This window comes from Camelus ferus, chromosome 11 (genome assembly GCF_009834535.1).
Source record: "Camelus ferus isolate YT-003-E chromosome 11, BCGSAC_Cfer_1.0, whole genome shotgun sequence".
NCBI lineage: Eukaryota > Metazoa > Chordata > Mammalia > Artiodactyla > Camelidae > Camelus > Camelus ferus.
Window position 1 is genome coordinate 28099455 of NC_045706.1, and position 12143 is coordinate 28111597.

General features: G+C 47.0%; 1 protein-coding gene across 2 annotated transcripts in view; it reads left to right on the forward strand.

Annotated features, from left to right (window-relative positions):
* The window catches only part of SLIT1 (slit guidance ligand 1), a 176875-nt gene that overhangs the window by 38948 nt on the left and 125784 nt on the right, over positions 1–12143 (forward strand). For both annotated transcript variants that reach the window (XM_032491187.1, XM_014559639.2), the window contains exons 3-4: positions 2106–2177; positions 8137–8208. In XM_032491187.1, coding sequence (XP_032347078.1) covers positions 2113–2177; positions 8137–8208 — 137 coding nt within the window. In that variant the 5' untranslated portion in view covers positions 2106–2112. The remainder of the gene's footprint in view (positions 1–2105; positions 2178–8136; positions 8209–12143) is intronic.

Consider the following 12143-nt stretch of genomic DNA (forward strand, 5'->3'; position numbering starts at 1 on the left):
AACCTTTCTCCTGCCCCCACCCTCACAGAACCCTGGCCGTGGGTCGGGGGTTGTAGGCCAGCTGGGCCCCTCCCCTGTGGAGTCAGTCTTGGGAGGCCGTAATGGGTGAGTGGAGGTGATGGTGAGTCCTGACCTGGAGTGGCCACTGCCTCCCTCATGACTGAGAAAACTGGGCATGGAGTGGGCACCAGTGGGCACTGCCTGGCGGGACCTGGGCACATGGGACTACCTTGTCCATTGGCTGTTTCCAGGGCTGAGGGAAGACCAGGTCTGCTTGGGCAGCCATAACGAAAGACTGCAGACTGGGTGGCTTAAACAATAGAAATGGATTTTCTCACACCTCTGGAGGCTGGAAGTCTAAGATCAAGGTCCCGATGGTTTGTGGGAGCCTCTCTTCCTGGCCACCTTCCTGCTGTGTCCTCACGTGGCCTTTCCTCTGTGTGTGCACAGAGAGGGCTCTCTGGTGTTGCTTCCTCGTCTTATGAGGACACCAGTCCTATCAGATTAGGGTCCCAGCCTTACGACCTCATTTAGCCCTAATTACCTACCTTCAGGCCTTATCTCCAACACTGTCACACTGGGGGTGAGGGCTTCACTGTATGAGTTTTAGGGAGGGGGGCGACACAATTCAGTCTATAACAGCCTCCACTGTTCTTTTGAACTTATGCCCCAGAAAGACTTTTCAGCAAGGCCACAGACCCCCTGACTCGAGGAGGAGGTCACTGGGGGCAGTTGAGGACAGAGGTGACTCCCCTCAGGTGCCTGACAGTGGCAGATACTGGAGGTGGCAGGCATGGCTCTGTTGGCCACCAGCCAGGAAAAGAGCCCTCCTTGGCTCCTGCGTTGTCAGGCTGGGCAGGGGTGAGAGCGAGGGGAAGGGGTGGGTCCCTTCATCCCCTCCTACTCTGCTGATCGTAGGGTGCAGAGGCAGCCCCACCCACATGCATACCTTCTGGTGTGGGGACATCTCAGCCCACAAAGTCAGGTGTGCAGGGAAGAATGGCATTTCTTTATTTTCTTTGCTTCAACTCGATTTTGACTTTCAGCCCCCATCCCATCTGGCTGGCAGGAGAAACAATATCAGACAATCATAGGGTCCCTCGTTCCCTACTCCCAGGGTAATGCAGGGGCCTTGGGGCCTCAGTTCTTCCAGAACTACTGATTTTGCAGCTCAGAAGTTCTTTGGAGGAGCTGGGAACACTGTAGTTGATCCTCTCTGGGGTTGTAGCTGTCAGTCGCTGGGGAAGATGTCTCTGCTTCTCCAGAACCACTGGCCTCTAGAGGAGGCTCCCCAATAGCACAGGTTTTTGGAAATAAAGCAGAGGAAGAGGAGTGTCTGGTGGCCGCTTCTGCCCCCTGCCCTGCCCCAGACCTTGTCTGAGGTCCTTGTGGGCGCACATAAGCCACCTGCCTGAGAGTAGGGAGGGAAAACACAGGGAGAAAGATCTCAAAAGTTTCCACTCAGCAAGTGGTCTATATGCTGAAAAATGCTGCCCCGCCAGCTGGATGCTCTGGGTTTCAGGGCGCATTGTTGGTGAGGGGGTACAGAGTCCCCCAGAGTCAGGTGGGTCTGTTGGCAGATGAGACCAGGCGGAGTTGGGGCACAGGCAGAGGGGGTGTTGTCTGCCAACTGCAGAATGTGTTTGCTGCCTGTGTGGACTGTGCCGAGTTGGCACAGGCTCCTCTCCTGCCGCTACCGGCTGATCCCCACTGCTCTGCCCTCTGGACACCAGCCCTTTGGGCTGGAGGAGGGCATGTGCACCCAGAGCCAGCCCCTGCTGCCTTCTGCCTGGGTGCGGGCTTCCCTGAGCATGCCTTAGGAGCGATGGCCCGGTGCTGTGGTACCCTGTGCCTCTGCCGTGCAGGCCCTCCAGAGGGTCAAAGAGGGTAGGGCCGGAAGCACATCGTGCTGTCTGTCGGGGTTGGCTGTGCTGAGGAGCCTGTGTAGGGAATCTGCAAGGCTGGGAGGAGGTTTTGTCGGTTCGGCCCAGGCTGCGGGTCTGTGTGCGTCTCAGGCTGTGCTCCTGTTTCACTCCCTCGTGCCAGCTGTTTCTAGGAGTCCTGGCCCACCATCCCAAGCTGTCTTTGTCTCTTTACTTCCCCAGGCAGCTGATGGAGAACCAGATTGGAGTGGTGGAACGGGGGGCTTTCGACGACATGAAGGAGCTGGAGCGGCTGTGAGTATCCACGGGCGCAGGCTCAGCGGGGCGGTGGGGGCTGGTGCCCGGGGGAGGTGAGCAGGCTGAGCCAGGCGGTAAGGAAGGGTGCTCAGGGTCAGGGCTGCACGCCCAGCCTGCCTCCTGCCTGCTGACGGGGCCAGGGGCAGCTGCAGCTGTGGAAGGGGTTGCAACGTATCGTGAGATAATGGCAAAGAGAAAGCTGGAGTGGTCCTCACCCCGCATTCTAAATACAGCGATCTTTGTTGTTTTTCCCTGAGAATACATTATGGCAAAAAGTCCATACAGTACAGAGGAAGTGAAATCTCCTCCTGTAATCTTATACGCCAGGCATAACCACTGTTCATTGATTTGTGTGACCTTAAAGGAAGCACTGGGGTGGCCAGGGGACTAAATACAGGGAAACCCCAGGAGCAGTTTCTCGGGTGCTTGGGGCACAAAACTGGGAGGTAGCGTTTTCTGATTTGCATGGTTTGTTTCTTATGGGGCTTTTGAATTTGAAAAATGGGTCTTGATCAGTTTTGCATTTCAGATTGGCAATAATAATAATAAAAAAAAGCGAATGTGGTATGGATGAGGTAGGTGATGGGCGCTCATGTTCGTGGTAGTCACCAGCCTCATTTTTCTGCTTTGGTTTGGCTGTGGGTGTCAAGAGTTCTAAGGTCATGCCCTTTGAACCAGAAGGTCCATTTTATTTTATGGAAATAATCAGAGAGCATGGCTAAAAATTTATATGTCAGGATATTCATTGTACATTATTTAAATACAGTACAAAAATTGGAAACAGCCATTCTGGGGAGATATAAGATATAAAATCACATGTTTGAAGAACTACTGAGGTCATGGGAATGTGTTCACAAAATAACATGAAGTGGAAAAGGCAGAAAGTGACATTTGTGTAAATAAAATCAGCTTGTATGTGTACAGAATACAGGAGGAGGAAAATAATTGAGACCATTGACTCACTGCATTGAGTGGTGGGAAAACAGCCAACTTTAATTTTATTCTTTGTGCTTTTCTTATTTATGGATTTTTCTCACAATGAGTTTATAATGATAATTACAGCTACTATTTTTTAAATTGAAGTATAGTCAGTTACAATGTGTCAGTCTCTGGTGTACAGCCTAATGTCCCAGTCGTGCATATATATACATATATTCATTTTCATAATTCTTTTTCATTAAAGGTTATTACAAGATACTGAATATAGTTCCCTGTGCTATAAGAAGAAATTTGTTTTTTATCTGTTTTTATATATAGTGGTTACCATTTGCAAATCTCAAACTCCCAAATTTATCCCTTCCCACCCCCTTTCCCCTGGTAACCATAAGATTGTTTACTATGTCTGTGAGTCTGTCTCTGTTTTGTAGATGAGTTCATTAGTGTCTTCTCTTTTTTTCTTTTTTTAAAAAAAATTCCACACATGAGCGATATCATATGGTATTTTTCTTTCTCTTTCTGGCTTACCTCACTTAGAATGACGGTCTCCAGGTCCATCCATGTTGCTGCAAATGGCATTATTTTATTCTTTTTTTTAATCACTGAGTAGTATTCCATTGTATAAATATACTACAACTTCTTTATCCAGTCATCTGTTGATGGACATTTAGGTTGCTTCCATGTCTTGGCTGTGAACATTGGGGTGCATGTATCTTTTCGAATTAGAGTTCCCTCCAGATACTTGCCCAGGAATGGGATTGCTGGATCATATGGTAAGTCTATGTCTAGTTTTTTGAGGAATCTCCATACTGTTTTCCATAATGGCTCCACCAAACTACATTCCCACCAGCAGTGTAGGAAGGTTCCCTTTTCTCCACAGCCTCTCCAGCATTTATCATTTGTGGACTTTTTAATGATGGCCATTCTGATTGGTGTAAGGTGATACCTCATTATAGTTTTGATTTGCATTTCTCTGTTAATTAGCAATATTGAGCATTTTTTCATGTGCCTATTGGCCATTTGTATGTCTTCACTGGAAAATTGCTTGTTTAGAGTTGCTCTTCTGCCCATTTTTGGATTGGGTTGTTTGGTTTTTTTTTTGTTATTAAGTTGTATGAGCTGTTTATATATTCTGGAAATTAAACCTTTATCAGTCACATCATTTGCAAATATCTTCTCCCATTCTGTAGGTTGTCATTTTGTTTTGCTTACAGTTTGCTTTGCTGTGCAAAAGCTTATAAGTTTAATTAGGTTCCATTTGTTTATTTTTGCTTTTATTTCTATTGCCTGGGTAGACTGCCTTAGGAGACCATTGCTAAGATTTATGTCAGAGAATGTTTTGCCTATATTCTCTTTTAGGAGGTTTATCGTGTCTTGTTTTTTATTTAAGTCTTTAAGCCATTTTGAGTTTATTTTTGTGTATGGTGTGAGGGAGTGTTCTAACTTCATTGATTTACATGTGGCTGTCCAGTTTTCCCAACACCACTTGCTGAAGAGACTGTCTTTTCTTCATTGTGTATTCTTGCCTCCTTTGTCAAAGATTAATTGACCGTAGGTCTGTGGTTTTATTTCTGGGCTCTCTGTTCTGTTCCATTGATCCATATGTCTGTTTTGATTACTGTAGCTCTCTACTATTGTCTGAAGTCTGAGAGGGTTATTCCTCCAGCTTTGTTCCTTTTCTTTACTATTGCTGTGGCAATTCTGGGTCTTTTGTGATTCCATATAAACTTTAGAGTTATTTGTTCTTGTTCTGTGAATAGCTACTATTGATCGCCAGGCACCACAATAAGCTCTTTGTCCTCCAATATCTCATTTAATCCTTAAAACAACACTGAGGTCAGTGGCATCTTACAGATGAGAAACAGAGATGCACAGAAGTTAAGGCACTTGTCTTATTAAATGATTATTAAGTGATTAAGTGCAGAAGAGGGAATTAGAACCTGGTTCATTTTGCTTCCAAAGCCTGAGTTCATAATGGCTATGACCTAATACCTCACTTTCTCTTTTACTTCAAAGAAAATAAGGTATTAAATAAACAGGAAAGAGTGTGGTTGTTGCATTGCCTTCCTATAGCCTGGAGAAAAACCAAGATGCATTTTTCCTCCTCCAGGCCTAACACTGAGCTGTAAGGAGCACAAAGTGAGAACAGATAATTAGTCCAGTGTTTGTTTTCTTTAAAAGGCTCAGAACAAAATGCATGTCCATGACCTGGCTATGGGGGGCTGATTTGGACCTAACCCATCCGGTTCCTGGGCAGCCATGCCCTGGGGGAGGAGAAAAGGTGGGCAGGAGCCTACATGTGACTGGGCCCCACATCACACCTGCCGCTGCCACCCCAGGAATGGCGATTTTGAGTCATGTCGTGTCACTGCAGACTTTGTCCCTTCTGTCCTTTTCTAATTCCTTTATTCCAGGATGGGTCACCAACAACTGCATAGTGGGCAAGTTACTGGGATGTGTGACTGCTCTGTCCCTGGGGGTGCCTGATGCTGGCTGTGGACGGCAGCACCCTCTGCTCTGGAGACCAGTGGTGGATCAGTTAATCACAAAAGTTGGATACAGTGGGGAGTCATAAAAACCACACATACTATAAATATTTCATTTTATGTCAAAACATGTGCCCTCCTTATAGACCCTCCCACCTCCTTTTTTTTTTTTGCCAAGGTCTTTCTTTTTAGCATGAGATGCTGATTGGAGTTCTGTATTATTTTCCTCACCTAAACCACACACATATACCTTGCTCATGATTTTTCATTTTAGTTTCTTGAAATTGGAGTGAGATTTTTAGAAGGCCGTTGGAAACAGTCTGGCTAGAGAATCTTCAGCATCCACCTCTCTACTCAGTTTTGACTTGGGTGAGTCAGTCACCTCCGGGCATCCCAGCTCCCTAAAGTATCAAAGAAACAGCTCAGCAAAGTCAACAAACATATTCTGAGAACCTGAGAGCCCAGCTGTGTGGTGCTCAAAACTTCCTCTCGGGTTGTTGCAGGGAGGAGACAGGAGGGGATGTGCACTGTGGTGCTTTCTTTGAGAAGGAAACCCACCTTTTCATTCTGCTTTGCCCCCGCTGGTAAGGTAGTGTGTATAAAGCTTCTCTCCTGCGCCTGGCGCAGAGTAAGGGCTGCTTAGGGCTGGTAGTCACTCCTTCTGTCGTTATCCTTAGCTTCCTGCAGGCCCCTCACCCTGCTGGGTCCCTCTTTGGTGTCCTTTGATTTTACACTTTAAACTAGCTATTGAATCCCTTTTCCTCTTAAGTGTTTTTCAGAAATCAAAGCTGGAAAAATGAGAAAGTCTTAGGGGAAAACAAAACAAAATGAAGCCCAATGATTACCAGGCAGTGTAAATACAGGATTAATTTATTGGACGAGGTTAAGGAACTTGGAGTCATCTGATGTCTACTCCTCTTGCTTTAAGGATTATACCAGTGGTCCCTTTTTTTCCCTAGGCAATGATGTGTTTCCCTGGGAGCCCACCCTTTAGAGTAAACTTCTTCCAGCTGGTCTAAAATTGCAACTCTGAGTGTACCTTGCTAGAAAATGGTATCGCATATTTCACATATCAGATGAAAGGTGACCTCCTAGGAGGTAACCACAGACCAGTTACTGCTGGCCTCGTTGAATTATATTTCTTCCTCCCTCCCAGCAAACGAAAGCTTTTGCCTAGTTGGTTTATTTTGTCTAGAACTGTTCAAGGAGATGGTTGTGTGAGACTCAAAGTGTGCTGTAGACTGGAGGGCGGGGGGCTGCATTTTGCACCAGTGCTTCTCCAACCTTGACATGCACACAGATCACTTGGGATCTGGTTAAAATGCAGAGCCTAAGTCAACAGGTTTGGGATAGCCCTGCATAGCTCAGCTCTTACCAGGTCCCAGGTGATGCCCCTGCATGTGGTCCATGGACACAGTGTGAGTACCACGGTTTCATATGTTATAGGTGTCACATCCCCAGATAGGCTTGAGTCCTACACTCTAGTGTCAGAGAATTGGTTGCCTAAGGTGGCGAGATGAGTCTGGTCAGATTTCACTGCCTTCCTGGCCTTCCTTCCTGCCTTTCGAGTCCTTTCTGCATTGTCTCGGCAGGCCACGTTCCAGAACCAGGCTTCCCACTTCTGCCTGTGTCTATAATACAGGATAGTTGTTTGCCCACCAATAGAGGAATTAAAAATGATGGACATATAAAAAACAAAATTATTAAAAATAAAGGGGACTTTCTCTATTGTTTGGCATGGAAAGACATCCACAAATTGTCGAGTGAGAAAAATGCAGGTGGCCAAGTATTTTTCTTATATTATTTGAGGCTTTTAAAAAACATTAAGCATGCATTTTCATAAATAGTAAAAAAAAGCCATTTTCATTTGGAAAAAAGACCTAGAGCAAACAATAAAAAAAGCTGAGTCACCACTGAGCCAAATGTGGATGAAAGTAATAATGAATCAGAACCATATGGCCAGTCCTACCCCGTTAGGGTATATCTCACAGTTCAAGGGTAGTCAGGTGTCCAGCTCACAAACTGAGATAATATTTGAATCTGTGCCTTATAGATCACAAAATTGAAGTGATGACGATGGTGGGTATGGGAGGGAATAATGGAAGGAAAGACTCTATTTACTGACTGCCCAAGACGTGTCTGGTCCGCGGCTGAGGGGCTTTCAGAGATATTCTTTTCTTATCCTCCCAAAGTGTTGGATGGCAGAATTCTCACTTTGTAGATGAAGAAACTGAGGCCCAGAGAAGGTGACTCCTTGGGGTTACACACGGACTCTGTTATGATTTGAACGCTGGGCTCTCTGTCTCTGAATCCAGCGCTTTCTGACAAATCCGTTGGATTTTCTGTACTAGTTGGGCATTTCCAACTTTTCCTCTCTTCTCTTTTTAATCTTTATTTATTTATTTTTATTGGAGGTACTGGGGATTGAACCCAGGACCTAGTGCATTCTCAGCATGCCCTCTACCACTGAGCTACCCCCGCCTTTAAATTTTTTTTTTAATTTAATTTAATTTTTCTCTCTTCTCTTTTTTTAGACGACTCAACCGGAACCAGCTGCACACGTTACCAGAACTGCTATTCCAGAATAACCAGGCTCTGTCGAGGCTGTGAGTAACACTCCATGGAAGAAATTGCTCTCTGTGGTCTTATCCCTCACCCTGTTGGGGCCGGGGGTGCGGGGTGGTGTGTGGTCAGTGGGGCCTGGACTCTCCTGTGATGGTGACCCCCATGCTTCTCACCTGGCAGGCATCGTTCAGGGCATCAAAGGCCAGGTCCTTTCTGTAGGAAGGTGCTGGACGGGGCATAGCTCCATGGGGAGCACTTGACAGATAAGCAGTCTGTCCAGTTCCAAGTGCTGCCTCTGACAGTGTGGTGTGGGGATGTTCTGGGGGTGGGCACGCTGCTCTGCCGTGATGCCAGACTGTATAGGGAGGACCGTTCTTATGCATCTCTCTGCCTTGGGTAGGATATTTATTTGTTCAAGTAAGCCCTTCTTGGATCCATTTCTATTTTCGGCTCAGAGCAGTGAGTTCTGCGAGCTTATTGACTGTGGCACAAAGTCATACTTTTATTTGCTGTAAATGTATTTATTTCAAGTTTAAAAGGTAGTGGCTAATTCTGCTGCTCTGTGATTTACCAAATATGTCTGTGATAGTTCTACTGAACATTTCATTTTGTGAGCTTTTGGGTAGGACAGGACCTTAGAGACTATCTAAGGAATCTCTTCTGCCTCTCCTTAGCAAATGGTTCTTTAATCTTCGCCCCCCAACCGAGGGTGGGCCCTCGGGAGGTGCCACAGCCCCACACAGCTCCTCATGTTGACGTGAGATCATGACCAGGGCCAGTACTTCCTGATGTCCCTCCAGTTCAGGCCATCTCAGAAAGGGCACCTTCTGGGGGGAAAGAATTCCACAGGCCACTTTATTGAGCTGGTTGTTTGTCCCTGGTGTCTGGGCTCTGGATTTTTCCCCTTGAGGATGGTTATAGGGAAGGATGCAGGAGCAAATGCTTAAAGAATTATTTGCTAACATTCTTTGCCTTACCACCACCCCCAACCCGTTGACCTGAGCAGCTGGCATTCCAAAACATCTCTCTTAACTCTCCCAGTCGTCTGGCTGACGGGCACTCTGGCACTCCTGGTTCCAGAAAAAGGACCTCCGCAGGCTGGTGGGGGGTGATGGGGGCAGGTATTGTAAGGGCACAAGCAGCAGACTCATGGGCTCCCTGTGCCAGGAAGTGAGGCACAGCTGGGACTGGGGGTGTGAGGGATGTTTCTAGTTCTTCCTGAATATCTACCTTATTGTCCCACTCCTCCCTGCAAACCAGTGTCCATCCTGGGTTTATCAGCAGCATCTCAGCTCTGCCATGACGTTAGTTGGCCACTGTGTTTACTCCCCTTCCCCTTCCTGCAACCTTGGAGCTCAGATCTTCTTGTGTCTCAGGTCCCAACCCAGATTTCTGGGGAAAGTATCTGATTTGCCCATCTTCGGTCAGGAGCTCACCCCTGGGCCGAGGAGCGGTGTGGGGCTGTGGCCCCACCTGGTGCAGTCATGCTCCGGGGCCCACCCTCAGGAGGAGGCGTGACGGGAGGCAGGGCTTGGTGTTTCTGGTCTCTCATCTGTTGACCTTCCCTCTGCTCTGGGGGATCCGTTACTAATCCTCTTCACCTGGAGCAAATCATGGATTTTTTTTTTTTTTAAAATTCTACCAGAGGCTGTTATGCTAAATCAGCATGAAAACAAGTCTGAGAGAGACCAAATGTGCAGGGTGAGGTGTGGTCACAAAGCACACCAGGTGGTGTGGCCCACGTTTCAGTGGATTTTGTCTATGTAGCTTCCAGAAGTTACAATCTTGTTATCGGTTATTTCTCATGAATATGTCTTCAGGTGCTGGGTTACTCAGTCCATTTCTTTCTATGTGCAGGAACGGCAGCCCAGAGAGGTGATTTGGCTTGGACCACAGAGCAGTTTAGTGACAGGGTTGGAATTAGACACCAGGCCTTAAAGGGACCATCAAAAGCCTGAAAATGGGTTTAAACCTTGACCTAGAAATCTCACATTTGGGGATAGACCCTAAAGTCCATAAAATATAACCACAAACATGTTCACTGTGGCATTGTTTAGAATGCTGAAGTATAGAATATTGAAAAGAATATAAAAATTACCAAAGTGTCCAACTTTGGAAGAATGGTTAACTAAATTATGGGATATCTACTCGATGAAATATTTATATCATCATCAAAAATGGCCTCTATGAAAGATGTAAAGTAATGCAGATAAATGTCTGTGATATCAAAGCCAGGATGCAAAATTGTTTTGACAACATGATCAGGAAATAAATCTCTCTAAAGCATGCACAGGGAAGTGACTGCAAAATGCCCACAGGGGTTGTTTCTGGGTGACCTTTTCTTTTTTATGTTTCCCAGGTGTTCTGTAAGGAGCATTTATTATTTTTATGGTAGGAGACCTCCTAGTTTTTAAATGCAATGGAAAGCCTCTGTTGTCTGAGTTAAAGTGAACATTGGGTAAATGATGTTGGGGCACTTCCTTGAACCCCACTGAGCCCCGTTTGCTCTTCTGTCAGATAAAGATAATGCATGCCTCATAGGCTGTTGTAGGGATTAAAGAGAGATATAACTCACTCTCATGTCAGGTGTAAACTCAGTAGCACATAGTAGGTGCTCAGGAAATGTTAGGTGAATTTTCCCTTTTACAGATGAAGAAATGTAAGCTTGGAGGGTTCGTGACCTGCCCTGAGCTGAATTTGAATCATGGTCTGTCTGATGTTAAAATTCATCCTTCCATATCATCTGCCCACCCCCTCACCCATCCACCCTCTACGCACCTCCTACACCATCTACCTCCTCATCTACCCATCCAGCTACCTAGCCCCTGTTCCCATACACCTAGCCAGCCTTCCACTCATCTGTGCTCCCACTTTCCTATCTACCAACCCACCAGTCAATCCACCCGTCCCTCCTTCCTCCTTCCACACGTCCTCCCATCTAACACTGTCCCACCTGCCTACCCATCTGCCTGCCCATCCAAGCATCCACTTATTTACTCACCAAGTCCACCCATTTAACCTCCACTAATGCATCTACCAACATACCTATTAACCTACCATACACCCATCTATCCCCCTACTACTCACCCACCCTCCCTTCCCCTCTCCCCTTACCACTTCCCATTCCCCCTCCCCTTCCATCTTCCTGCCCATCCACCAGCCCACCCACTTGGCCACCATTTACTGAGGGTCTCCTACGGACCAGGCACCTTTGTAGGTGCTGAGAATACTTGGCGTGATGGCTGTGTAAGACAGATGGAGGGACGCTGTCTCTCCAGGAGGTGAGGGTTTATCACTGTTGCTGTTTGAAAGCCGCCTGCATCCTCTGCATCCTGTCTGCAGTTTGGAGTGGGAGGGGGCAAACACTTGACTGGGTGGACCCGTGTCTCCTGCTGGGGGATGTTATACCCTGGTGGCAGGTTACCTGGATTTAAAATCAGCTTCATCACCTGACAGTCACCTACAAGAGGATGTGAAGATGTTGTTTTCGTGGATGCACACAGGGGTCAAGGTTACCATTAGAGGCACAGATTTGAACCTGCCTCTTTCTCTTACAGCCGCAAAACTGAATCTTCACCCACATTTGGGTGGGGAGCACCGTGAGTGTCAGCCACCTGGGCCTGTCCTCCCAGATTTGGGGAGGAGTCTCCTGCTGCCTTGCAGTCCCTCCTCTTTCTAGTTGCATTCTCTTCCTCATCCAGAAGCCGCTTCTGGAAACTGGGCTTCTTTTTTAGCCTTGAAACCAGTATGGGTCCTGAGAAGACTGACCTTTTGTGTCTCCACTGGACCTGGAAGGGGTAGGGGTGGGTGATTAAGGGCAACTGAGGGCATCTATTTCCCTTTATTTATACTCCTGCTGTAAGGACCAGGATAACTCATTACCAGGGCCTTGGCGGCTGGAGAGGCGTGGATGTGATATTCTGCAGGAGTCCTGTTGAAGAATGCCTGACCCCGCCGACCTCGTCTCGAGCTGGGT